Source organism: Eleginops maclovinus, chromosome 8 (assembly GCF_036324505.1).
Source record: "Eleginops maclovinus isolate JMC-PN-2008 ecotype Puerto Natales chromosome 8, JC_Emac_rtc_rv5, whole genome shotgun sequence".
NCBI classification, from domain to species: domain Eukaryota; kingdom Metazoa; phylum Chordata; class Actinopteri; order Perciformes; family Eleginopidae; genus Eleginops; species Eleginops maclovinus.
Genome location: NC_086356.1, coordinates 18938485 through 18952387, shown reverse-complemented (window position 1 = coordinate 18952387; position 13903 = coordinate 18938485). Strand labels below are relative to the sequence as shown.

At 39.4% G+C, this 13903-nt stretch overlaps 1 protein-coding gene across 1 annotated transcript; it reads left to right on the top strand.

Moving 5' to 3' along the window:
* The first annotated feature begins 1634 nt into the window (after window positions 1-1634).
* LOC134868178 (MOB kinase activator 1B) lies at window positions 1635-12354 on the top strand. The gene is made up of 6 exons (XM_063889106.1): window positions 1635-1922; window positions 3175-3341; window positions 5792-5885; window positions 6652-6785; window positions 10064-10227; window positions 10352-12354. The coding sequence occupies exons 1-6, from the start codon at window positions 1909-1911 to the stop codon at window positions 10427-10429; spliced, it is 651 nt and encodes a 216-aa protein (XP_063745176.1). The 5' UTR covers window positions 1635-1908; the 3' UTR covers window positions 10430-12354.
* The last annotated feature ends 1549 nt before the right edge of the window (window positions 12355-13903 follow it).

The window sequence follows — 13903 nt, the reverse complement described above, 5'->3', positions numbered from 1 at the left end:
AAAGAAAAAATATTCCACACAAATTATAATAAAGAAATGTAACAAATAATATCTAACCCAGTACTGGAAGTATTACAATGTCCTGCTTACAGTAAGTCCATGGACATTGCTCTTGAGAAAAAGTAGAAGGGCATTAGGTTATTCTTTTAAGCAGAAACAGTGGTAAGGTAAACACAATTATATTTGTAAGTATTCCACTATTACAACCAAATATTCAATGTACAATACAATTATTTATTGATTCATTTATTTAACAGGGACAGTAAATTCATCAAAATGTCTGTAAATGTACCAGAGTTTGCCAAGAGGCTATTTTTCATCTGTTGTCGCTGCACACAGCTGCTGTCACCCTAAAATCACTAAAGAACATGTTTAAACACAGGCAGTGCAGAGAGACAGTGGGTTGTACAGTGCAGAAGATGGCATCAGTGTTGACAGCTGATTCCTCACTAACCGAATGAATGAATGAATGAACTATATTGTCAATCAGACCATGCAATTAGTACAAGTAATTACACAGATGATTGAAATTACGTTTCCCCATACTCCAAATGTGCAAGTAAAATTTGAGACACAACACGGTAGTACACACAGATTTAAACACAACATATACAGACAGGCAGAATAGAATATAGTTTCTGACGTGTAATAATAACAAGTGCAATATGGTAAAGTGTAAAGTGCAGAACAGCACCATTGAGATAAGTATGTCTGTAATTATGGATGATGTTTTGCATGTGAAGAGCAAAGTACAGTAGCCTACAGTTTTTGATTAAAATTAACATTCAGTTGGTCATTGTGGGTGCCAGGGTTGTCATGTTCATGGAATTTTCCTGGATGAGTTGAGTAGTCTGATGGTCTGTAGGAAAAAGCTATTGCAAAGTCTGGTAGTCTTGCACCACATGCTGCGGTAGCGCTTGCCAGATGAAAACCATGTTTTATTTGGGATTTAAATAAACTGAATGGAGTCTGGTCTCTGATTGTAGCTGGGAATGAATTCCTTGCTGAGCCGCTTTAACAGAAAAACGAAGACTGACTGAAATAACATTTCCTGAGTGGAATAATGCAATCTCCTCTTGCTGCACCTCTTGTTATCCAATCTGCAGCTGTCCATCTGATGATAAAATGTCTGAGGGGAGTTGAGGTAAGGCCGTGGATAGTCTTTTAAAGAAGGCAAGCATTTGCATATTATGTAGTTTTCCCAATTCATAAGACAAGATAATATACGATTAATTGATCCCAAATTGGGAAAATGTTTTGGTGCCGAAATCAATTATTAAAAATAAAATATTATTAAATATAAATATTTTTTTTATTACATTGTATTAAATCCTTTTTTCCTCTAACCTAATTACAGTTGAAGTTGTGGAAATAAATGGTGAAGGGAATTCAAACCAGCATAAGCTGAAATGAAATAAGGAAAAAAATGTCATCACAGATGTCCATGAAGGCAGCATACCTTGCATTTTTATGAATAGATACAGTACGTTTTTCCTTTAAATGAATTGTAATTGATGAATTAATGACATTGAAATAAACTTAATGGAGAAGTAGTGTTGAATATGTAGCTCCACTAGATGGCAGCACGCGACATAAGTGTGTCGACTCTGCTTTAAATGTCAGATGAAGAAGTTAGCATTACATTCAGTACGCTGCTGCCTCTCAGCGTACAGAACAGCATCCAGTGGACAAGTTCTCGACACAATTTATGTATTTTCTGTCATACGGACGTGTAGACACTATTTCTTTCTGCTATAGTTATAGTTATTTTTTATGTTTTACAAGGACCACACAAGGAAGCCTGAGCATAACCGAGGACGTGTGGAGTTTTTTCAAACAATCCCTTTGGTCTGACCTGCTTGTTAGGTTTTTTGCCAGGAGAGTTATTTTTCTACGGTCCAAGGAAACATGAGCTTTCTTTTGTGAGTAATATATGTCATAAATACTTATTCTGACTTGCCATGTTGTTTTATGTTATGGAAATATCAGTAGTGTTAGCGCTACAAAGCAAGCTAGTTAGCAATAGCATAATACGGGCTATGTCTACTTGCTGGGATCACCTCCGAATGTGTGATTTGTTGACTTCGTTTCTTTTAAATCTTTTTATGATAATAACCATTGACATCTATAGGAAATCATATGCAGCCCATTGTTTTAACGTCACAAAACTTTTAAGATACATCGTACCAACGCCAGAGCAAATTGTAACTGAGAGGGGATGTCTGTCCGGCCTGGGTATTTGCTGGAGCGAGCACTTTGTTGCCAAGGGCTAATCCAGCAGTCCTGATGTAACACAACGCACAATTACATCTTGATACCAAATTTGAACAAAGTAACAAAGTTTTGTTGGTATTTCCTAAGCAGCACAAACACCTTTGTTTGTGGATCAAATCAGAGGATGGAGGGATAACATTAAATGTTATCTCTAGTGAGGATGTGACTGTTGGGTAAATTAGTCGATTTAAAAATCCACAACCTCAGATAAGCAACAATCAAAAAGGTCAATTTACACTACTTATTTCAGGTGCTACTGATCTGAAATTGATTCAAACTTCTGACATGTCCTTTACGTCACAAATATATGTGGTGGTATAATTGGAACAGCTCCACATTGGATTATTTACAGCTGATTCCTAATGATGTATTGCCGAAGTTCCTCAAAAGCACATTTGAGCAGAATGAGAGGTTATGAAAACGTTTTACTTTAAGGCATTTGATTTCTACTAAGCAAAATGTAAATGTTGTTTTGACCTGTTAGAATAGACATATTGTCACAGTGATCTAGGATGTTGATTTTGAGATGGGTTTAGGTCTATGTGTTAATGCTCCTATTAAAGGGAACACGGTTTTTGGTTTGTGACCTACCGTGTTGTGGTGACTCATTCTTGTTTAATGGGGCGATTAGAGGGATTGAATACAGCACCCATCTCCAAATGGCCTCATTATACACAGAGAGACATACTGTTCCTGTCCTCCATTCTCATTCTGCCAAACAAACCAAGTCAACAAGAGCTCAAGTCTTTTGTCAGCTTTTTAAGAACATACTGACTTTATGTGAGCAATAGTTCCTCACCTAGGGCCAGGGCCACTGTGAACTCACGAATGCGTCATCATATCTGACTACTTTGTTGTTTATCACACTAACTATCTTCCTGTTTGCGATGTGACTCACAGTGGAAACCGTTCATCCAAGACATTCAAGCCCAAGAAGAATATCCCGGAGGGTTCTCATCAGTACGAGCTGTTGAAACATGCAGAGGCTACACTGGGAAGTGGAAACCTGCGCATGGCAGTCATGCTGCCCGAGGGGGAAGATTTAAATGAGTGGGTCGCAGTCAACAGTAAGTACCCATTTGACCTTTCCTTTTACCTTGATACACCCTGTATTGATTTGGGTTCCTGGCAGAGTAACTGTACGATACTTAATTGTCAGATAAAATCTGGATTTTTTTCTTGCCTCATAGCAACTCCATTTGCAACATCAACAATGACAAATATTTAAGATAAGACCAAGGAAACAGACTTAACAATATGTTACGTTTGTGGTTATGGATTAACTATGTGTTTAATTTTATGATTGACTGTTGCACAAAATGATCTTTTAGTCTAACTTTATTAAATCCTGGGACTGTCTGAACCTTTACACATATATATTTTTTTCATCTGTTCCCTCTCCTCTTAGTTTTTATATTTGCATGCTACTCAGTAATCCTGCTCCTGAGATTGCAATTAGTCGACATCAAGAATCAGTTGAGAGTGAACTATCAGGGTGTAAGATCTTGGCATTCCCACTGAGGACCCTGTGCATTCATGCTGGAAAAACCACTGTGAATGTTAAATAGACCTCATTGTCTGCGCTGTGAGAGCTTTGTTTATTTTTCTCTGAATTGAGACGGCTCGTCGGTCGAAGCTGAATTTCCTCCTGCCTCAGAGAGCCCTTAGGGTTTGAGATGTCTAGTGTCTAAGCTTGTTTACAGTAGAACAGGAAGTGGATTAACATTTTATTCTGGTCATTTTCTTTGAACTGGTGTAATGCAGATTTAACAAATTATGGTAGTGAATACATAATTAAATTCCTTTATTTGAGTCTCTTGAAGTTTATTAGGATGAACTGCATCGAATGGTTCTTTTTACAAAATGTAAACTGAACATTAAAGAAAAATCTGTCAACTATTTAGCGCGTCCGCTACCTTTGTTACGTGTGCCACTGAAATAGCTTTCTGCTCATTGCAAGATTTGTATTCTTGGGTTTTGTATTAGGCCTATTCAATTAATCGTTTTTAAATCGTAATTGCGATTATTTAGTAAGGACGATGTTAAAAACGTGTAAATCGTTAAAAACGATTTTTCACTTTAACTAGGGTCATTACGGTACAGCCCCCGTTCATGTATCTTGGCTTCGCTGGGTTGCCATAGTGACCTCCGCCTCCGTCCTCCCATCGCGCTTTCCCCCACACAATGTAAACAACATGTCGGCGTTGGATTTCGTAGCCAAAAAGAAGAGCAGGTCCGTTGTGTGGAAGTGGTACGGCTTCGACGCTTCGGATGAAGAGCAAAATACTCCGCGTTGTAAAGTCTGTCTTAAGTCCGTGGCAGTTAAAGACCACAGCACGACTAACTTATTTCAACACCGCCACAAAAACCATGTACCAGAATGGCAGCAGTGTGTTGCAGCGCGGACCGCACAAGAGAACGCAGATGCGGCTAAAACACCACCACCAACTCCGAAGCAAGTAACTCTGCCAGTTTCGTTTTCACGTGTTGTACCATACGACAAGACCGAAAGGAGGTGGAAAAATATTACGGATGCAGTCGCGTTTCACATCGCAACAGACATGGCCCCGATATACACAGTCGAAAAGTCTTGCTTCCAACATTTGCTTCATGTGCTGGACCCCCGCTACAAGCTCTCAAAATCTTCAATAAAAAATAGCATATTTGAAATAATTTCTTTGCCATTTCTTTTGTCCTTTCACTAAAAAATCGTAATCGGGTTTTGAGAGAAGAAAATCGGGATTTAATTTTTGGGCAAAATCGAACAGCCCTATTTTATATATGGTTAGTGGAAAAGCATTCATGGTAATCAATGCTACACAAGCTGTTAAAGCTTGCACAATAAAGAGAAGTTAGAATAAAATCCTGTGCATAACATCCCCCAACACCATGTTTTTATGGCCTTTCATTGTAAAAGATAGTAACAGTAGCAGCAACAGATCCTTGGCTAGATTATGACTGTATAACAACTGTAGTTTTCTTCAACCACCTGAGTGCCTATGACGTTCTGTAGCCCTGTTGTCTCTTTTCATACACCTGTTTGTCTTTCTACGCCCTCGGTGACAATTGATGCGTTAAGTTGAGGGCATGGCAAAAGCAACAGACCTGAGGTTACATCATTTTTTACACATGGCTATGAATATAAACTCTTCAGACAACATTTTTTTTATTTGATGACTGAGTAAAGCCAGTCATTAAGGCATGGTGTCCCCCTACGCTGGACCTCAAACTTCACACGTCAGCTGTTCAATATGAATTTTTCCTGTGAGATGGCACATGGAGCACCAACACCAACGCTGCCAACCCTTTAAAAGGACCTCTCCAATTGATGGAGAGCCAGAATTGGCTCTATGCCTGTGGGAATGAGTGATAACACAATTTGTTCCATGTTACTGGGGTCAGTGTGTACTTTAGATAAGGGTAGTGAAGTGGGGGGATGCAAGCTGTTTGTGCTGGGAGGAAAGATATTTCTCATGTAAACTTAATTTGCATTTGTTCTTTTTGCCTTTTTCTTTAGCTGTGGATTTCTTCAACCAGATCAACATGCTGTATGGCACCATCACAGATTTCTGCACAGAGGAAAGCTGTCCAGTCATGTCTGCTGGTCCTAAGTACGTTTGTTATCTTATAAAACCAACCACACGCCTTTCCTCTCTCACCTCCTCTGTCAAGGCTCAACAGGGCTGGTAGGGGGTTGTCAGTCAGACAAAATAACCTCAATTAACTAGATGTGACAATTGAAGTTATATTCATGATACAGAAGACATCATATGAAACATCTACCCTAGTCATCAGTTTAGCCTGTGTTGCCAGGATCCGTCAATTCTGTCTGATGTTTTACAAACTTGGATCTCAAAGGGAAAGCTGAGCTCACAACATTTGTGTTGACTTATACAAGATTCACCAAATCCATATGTGTAATAGAATCGTATCACGAAAGTGCAAACCTCCCTCAAGGCCAACGTTGTATTCATGTGCTCCTCAGATTTGATCACAAGCTTGAATTCGTTATAAGAAAACAACATGGATGCTAGAAAGGAGATGTGTGACATTTTATTGCTTAGAGCATTGAGACATTTATTTAGCCAGTCAGGAACTACATTTTCCAATTATTGCATCACAAAGCAGGCCAATCATAATCCTGCTGACAGACAACAAACAGACCGACAGTTGAGTCTAAAACCAAACCTGCCTGGCGAGTGGAATGATGTGTTTGGTGACTTTGAATCAGCCTTTTGTAAAAGAGGAAGTGAAACTGAAGGCAGAAATACCATTGTGTTGCACACTTCATTGACGTCAGTGGTGAATGATTGTGAACCTAGATTGAATTGATTAATGTTCTTCAATGTATAATGTTTGTAATTGCTTTTTCTGTAGATATGAGTACCATTGGGCGGACGGAACCAACATCAAGAAGCCCATCAAATGCTCCGCGCCCAAGTATATTGATTACCTCATGACCTGGGTGCAGGACCAGCTTGATGATGAGACACTTTTCCCTTCAAAAATTGGTAAGATAAGCGCTTTCTTTATCTTATCTGATATTATTTTCTTTATTTTTATTATGTTCTCTGGTTTTTCTGTTATTGCTCAGCTTTCAACATAAACCTGCTGAATGCGTGATTATTTTCTTGTCGGATTGTTTAACTCAATATTGAAAACACCTGCTATAAAATTGAACTGCATGCAAGATAATTCATATTAATGGAATTGAACTTAAGCATTTATATACACTTTGTAAACATTGTTAACAGATAAATATGTGTGGCACAAGCTGAAATGGATTATTAGTAAAGTCCTTAGGGGAGATCATCTGAGTTGTCATCAGCTGAGCAGAAATTAATAAACTCTTTGTGGTTATTTTCATCTCCCGAAATATATTTGACTTATTCTCCAGATGAACTTATTTAGAACTGCCTGTAGTTGATAATGTATAGGCTCATTGAGAAGGGTTTAAATACATACCAACACGGTTCTCCTCCTCCTAACTAGTAGAGGCTTGGGCTATCTAGCAGGGAGCCTTAATGGAGCTGGATGGAAACCAACACAAATAAATACCTCGTCTTTTCCTCTGTGAATCTCAATGAAAAGAGCCGATGACTGAAGAGGACTGATACAATGTGCTTCATTTTCCATCATCGCTAGATCAATAAGTGCTATTCATTTGTTACAAGGAGTGCCTCAAAGCCTTTCTCCAGCTAAATAAAAAGTGGGGTCACAAGTTAAGAAAAACTCCACAGGACACCTTTTTAACATTTTTTACTTGGTCAGGTTTTATCCCACCTTGACCTCTAAATTATTTCTATTCCTGAATTAGTCTAGTTTGTGTCCAAGTTAATTATTCAAAGAGTGGACCATGTGCATATTCAGCCCTAGGTGGTTACCTGTCGGTCACCAGCTTCCATTGAATAATAGATGTGTAGTTTTTCTGTTGCTAAGTTATCTCTATGTACACTGTGGGAAGAAGCTGTCCATCAGGCTTCTCTACTCCCAATCCCTTCACTGAATCAACACATCACACTGTCCCAACTACAGATGAACGTGTTGTTTCCATGAGGTGCCTCCTTATTGCGCTCACGATTGTGTGCACTTTACTGAAATCGTGCTGTGGCCTGCCTGAAATTTGCAATTGCAAACATGCTGTAGCTGTATCAGTTTTCATTGCTCTGAGCCGTCAGGGCTTTTCAAGATTTGTAGCTAATGGCTCATTTGTGTGATCTTTCCACTGCATTGTTTTTATTTAAGCTAAGCCTGAAGAAATCCGAAACAGGTTTATTACAAAATTGGTTTACACATATAAGAAGATGCATTGCAAGAAATGCAACCAAAAAATAAAAACTTATAAAAAAACTATTGTAAAAATAGCCATTAGAACATGTACAGTGGTATGCAAAAGTTTGGGCACCCCTTAGGAAAACCACTGCATCAGTTTGTCACTTGCTGAGCTTTTGAAGCAGCAACTTCATTTTAACATATGTTATACCTTATGGTAACAGAAACATCTCAGTAGTGAAATAACTTTTATTGGTCAAACAGAAACATGTTTATGTGCATTCAAACAAAAATAGGCATGTGCATAAATTTGGGCACCCCTAAGAAATAATTCCATTAATATTTAGTATTGCCTCCTTTTGCTGCAATAACGGCCTGTAGACGCCTCCTGTAGCCACAGACAAGTCCCTTAAGCCTGGCAGGTGGTATTTTGGCCCATTCTTCCACACAAAACGTCTCCAGTTCAGTCAGGTTTCTTGGCCTCCGTGCATGGACAGCCTTCTTCAAATAAATCCATACATTTTCAATGATGTTAAGGTCTGGGGACTGGGATGGCCATTCCAGAACATTGTACCTGTGCTTCTGCATGAATTCCTTGGTGGATTTTGATCGGTGCTTAGGATCATTGTCCTGCTGAAAAATCCAACCCCGGCGTAGCTTCAACTTTGTGACTGACTCTAGAACATTCTTGTCAAGAATCTCCTGGTACTGTAAGGAATTCATGTGGCCCTCAACTTTAACAAGTTTTCCAGTACCTGTGCTAGCCACACAGCCCCATAACATGATAGATCCTCCACCAAATTTTACAGTGGGCAACAAGTTCTTTTCATTGAATGCAGTGTGTTTTTTTCGCCATGCATACCTGTTCATGTTATGACCAAATAACTCAATCTTGGTCTCATCTGACCACAGTATTTTGTTCCAAAATGCTTCTGGCTTGTCCAGATGTGCTTTTGCATACCTCATGCGACTCTTCTTGTGATTAACACTCAGGAAAGGCTTTTTGCACATCACCCTTCCAATGAGCTCTTCCTGGTGCAAAGTACGCTGGATTGTGGAACGGTGAACAACTACACCATCAGCAGCCAGATGTTGTTGTAGTTCTCTGGAGGTGGTCTGTGGCTTCTCTGTGACCATTTTCACCATCCTTCGCCTGTGCCTTTCCCCTATTTTTGTCGGCCTACCACATCTTTCCTTCACACGGACTGTTCCTGTGGCCTTCCATTTCACAACTACGTTTCTGACTGTGGAGACAGACAGTTTAAACCTGTCAGATAATTTTTTGTACCCTTCTCCTAATTTATAATGTTGGATTATCTTAGCTTTCAGGTCAGTGGAGAGTTGTTTTGAGGTCCCCATCTTGCCACTCCCTAAGAAAGAACCTAGGCCAGGCACAGCCAGCTATTACCTATGTTAAATAGCCTTTTTCATGATTGGTTCCACCTGTCTTTGTAATTGAAGGTCTAATGAGCTAATCAAAGCAATTTTGTGCAGCAACCTGTCAGCTATAAATCCGTACAGGTGTTGAAATGAATGCTATTTATAAGGGTGCCCAAACTTTTGCACATCCCATTTTTTGCATTTTATTTTATTATAATAAAACTATGTAATGCTACCCTAAGAATTTTGGTCTGGAAAACACTAAAACGTCTACATCTTTGTAGGAAAACAAATGTTGTTGCTGTGATCTTCTATTATAAAGGAAAAGCAAATTGTCATGAAATCTCAGAGGGGTGCCCAAACTTTTGCATACCACTGTATATAGATATAGAAAATCACTTACATGAAATATAGATATACCAAAGAACTTTGCACAGTATACTATGAGCAAATATTAGTTTATAGAGAAATCAAATATATGCACTATTGTTATTATATCAAGCACAGTTTGTAAAATACACTTTTGGGCACTTTGAAACTAATAACTGAAGTAATTTGCTCTACCTAACCACGGACTGTATTATCCATATCTTTGTTTAGGTTATAAGAGTCTTTCTTGTCCTGTCTTTCCCCCAAGGTGTCCCCTTCAAGCGCAACTTTATGTCCGTGGCGAAGACCATCCTGAAGCGCCTGTTCAGGGTCTACGCTCACATCTACCACCAGCACTTTGACTCTGTGATGCAGCTGCAGGAGGAGGCCCACCTCAACACGTCGTTCAAACACTTCATCTTTTTTGTTCAGGTAAACATTCTCTGACATTTCAGTATCGACTTGTATATAAGATATACTGTATATTAGCAATACAATCTAGCGTATCGTGGACATTCTGAATTTTCTTTGCTCTGTTCCCTTTTGTCTTTTCCAGGAGTTCAACCTCATTGACAGGAAAGAGCTGGTTCCACTTCAGGAGCTGATTGAAAAACTGACAACCAAGGATAGATAAATAGCAATGTTACCCTTATTTTATTGGTCTTGTAGTTTTTTGCACAGATACCCACCCCGCCCTGGCTGTATGTATGCAGTAAATACTATATTTCCATTTGGGGAAATGTTTTTAATAAGGCCAGGAAGAAGGAAGGGTCTTGATAGGTTTAAGGCTAATGCTATCAGGGATTACACACTTAATAGAACAAACTACAGATTAACATATAGGAGGAGATGTTTTTATTGGTATGGAACGGTCCCCAGCGTTCAGTCATGGCTTACATTTAGAGTAATATAGACTTATGTTCATTAGTTTTTTATTATACTGCACAGATGTTGGTTCCACTTGGATTTATGGCAACGCGAGGCATTTCTATGCTCTTAGATTCCCATTTCTAACTCACTTGCAGGGTAGAAGTGTGTAAGCAAAGTTACTGAATCATATTAGGAGGGCTATGGGGGTGTTATGGCAAGAGTTTAAGCCAGCTTCACTGCAGGAGCTAGTTACTTTATTCATGTATCTACAAAGAAGGATTTGGGCTGGGGTCTGTAAGAGCCTGCGTCCTTCCAAACTAAATAATCCTAAGTGCCTCACACGGCTCATTTTTGCCCTATTTCAACAAAGAAAGCTGTAAGAAGATAAAGGCCATAAACCACCGACTTAATAGACAAGTCATTGAATTCTCCACACCACCTCCCTCTGAGTTTCTGTGGTTCTATATTCTCCTTTACGCCCGTTTTCCTCATACTCGCCAACCTTATCCTTATTTAGTTAGAAAGTCTATTAACCAAGTGTTCTGTGCAGGTTATGATAAAGGAATGTTGTGAGGACTTCGAAATAAGGCTAGCATATGGTCATGTTGTAGCAGGGACTTAAATTAATTAAACTTTTGAGCTTTTCCTAGTGACATGTTCCTGTGTACGAGTTGTTTACCCTCAAGTTGAAGTAGAAACAAATCTTAGGAAAAGTTTTCAAGGGATCTAAAATTGTAAATAAACGTCCTCAAATAGAAGTAGAGACCTGTGTTTGAATTCACGACCTAAAGTGTTAAACAATAATTGGATTATGCTGCATCCCTTGTTATCTCACTAGCCATAAAGCACTTTGAACTATTTTCCTGACCTCTTTTGCCTGAATGTTTATTCTGCATAGACTGTGCTTTGTGAGAAGCTGTATCATGTGACTGATCATAGTTTATTTCCTCCCCTCTTACTTCCCCAAATGAATGTTGAATTGCTTAACCTCCTCTGAAATTTGGCTGTAATGCACAAGTGAGATTTCTTATGCTTTTGTACGGGTTGTTTGTTGCTGTGCTTCAAACGGCAGATGCATGAACCCTTCCCAATATCAAATGTTGTTGATGATGCAATAATTGACACAAAAAGGGTGGCTCATTCATACTTTATCTAACATGAATTTACTTTATAGTGCTTAAATCCTGGTGTATGATGAAATGAAATGCTCTTTCAGGTTTGGTTTAGAAGCGGGGAGATTAACACTTTATATATAACTTGTGAGAGAGGTGTAATACTTCAATGCACACATGTAAATACTGAGGGTTAGACCTGTCTTAAACATAGTTTTTCAGCGAGCATGGAGTGGTAGCTTTGGTTTAAAGAATGCATCAAATCTTTTTTGAGGCTGCTTTCCTCCCCCATATTGAAACTTTGTTTGTTTTCTTGTATCTTTTTCCACTTCCTTTGCTTACTATTATGAATGTTACTGCTCACCAGATATCCGAAAATGTAATAGAAACCAGTCATCCTGAAAGCATCTTATCCTTATGAAATGCTCGTAACATAGCCTATTGCCTACAGTTTTTCCTCCTTGACTGTAATAATTCTTGAGATGTTTGTAAATAATGGCTTGGTAGGGGTTTTCAATGCTACTGAATTGATTTATGCTGTTTACAAGGAAAATAAAGGTGGTCTTGACTCTTTGAATGAAGCGCATATTCATGTACAGTGGGGCAAAAAAGTATTTAGTCAGCCACCAATTGTGCAAGTTCTCCCATTTAAAAAGATGAGAGGCCTGTATTTTTATCATAGGTATACCTCAACTATGAGAGACAGAATGAGAAAAAAAAATCCAGGAAATCACATTGTAGGATTTTTAAAGAATTAATTATAAATTCCTCGGTAAAATAAGTATTTGGTCACCTACAAACAAGCAAGATTTCTGGCTCTCACAGACCTGTAACTTCTTCTTTAAGAGGCTCCTCTGTCCTCCACTCGTTACCTGTATTAATGGCACCTTTTTGAACTCGTTATCAGTATAAAAGACACCTGTCCACAACCTCAAACAGTCATACTCCAAACTCCACTATGGCCAAGACCAAAGAGCTGACAAGGGGGACCAGAGACTAAATTGTAGACCTGCACCAGGCTGGGAAAACTGAATCTGCAATAGGTAAGCAGCTTGGTGTGAAGAAATCAACTGTGGGAGCAATTATTAGAAAATGGAAGACATACAAGACCACTGCTAATCTCCCTCCATCTGGGGCTCCACGCAAGATCTCACCCCGTGGGGTCAAAATGATCACAAGAACGGTGAGCAAAAATCCCAGAACCACACGGGGGGACCTAGTGAATGACCTGCAGAGAGCTGGGACCAAAGTAACAGAGGCTACCATCAGTAACACACTACGCCGCCAGGGACTTAAATCCTGCAGTTCCAGACGTGTCCCCCTGCTTAAGCCAGTACATGTCCAGGCCCGTCTGAAGTTTGCTAGAGGGCATTTGGATGATCCAGAAGAGGATTGGGAGAATGTCATATGCTCAGATGAAACCAAAATAGAACTTTTTGGTAAAAACTCAACTCGTCGTGTTTGGAGGAGAAAGAATGCAGAGTTGCATCCAAAGAACACCATACCTACTGTGAAGCATGGGGGTGGAAACATCATGCTTTGGGGCTGTTTTTCTGCAAAGGGACCAGGACGACTGATCCGTGTAAAGGAGAGAATGAATGGGGCCATGTATCGTGAGATTTTGAGTGAAAACCTCCTTCCATCAGCAAGGGCACTGAAGATGAAGCGTGGCTGGGTCTTTCAGCATGACAATGATCCCAAACACACCGCCAGGGCAACGAAGGAGTGGCTTCGTAAGAAGCATTTCAAGGTCCTGGAGTGGCCTAGCCAGTATCCAGATCTCAACCCCATAGAAAATCTTTGGAGGGAGTTGAAAGTCCGTGTTGCCCAGCGCCCCAAAACATCACTGCTTTAGAGGAGATCTGCATGGAGGAATGGGCCAAAATACCAGCAACAGTGTGTGAAAACCTTGTGAAGTCTTACAGAAAACGTTTGACCTCTGTCATTGCCAACAAAGGGTATATAACAAAGTATTGAGATGAACTTTTGTTATTGACCAAATACTTATTTTCCACAATCATTAGAAAATGAATTCTTTAAAAATCAGACAATGTGATTTCCTGGATTTTTTTTCTCATTCTGTCTCTCATAGTTGAGGTATACCTATGATAAAAATTACAGGCCTC

Bases quoted from the DNA above. Each gene is read 5' to 3' on its own strand.
- LOC134868178 (XM_063889106.1), top strand. The intron at 3,342-5,791 runs GTAAGTACCCAT...CTTTTTCTTTAG, and splicing joins TGAGTGGGTCGCAGTCAACA to CTGTGGATTTCTTCAACCAG. The intron at 5,886-6,651 runs GTACGTTTGTTA...CTTTTTCTGTAG, and splicing joins GTCATGTCTGCTGGTCCTAA to ATATGAGTACCATTGGGCGG.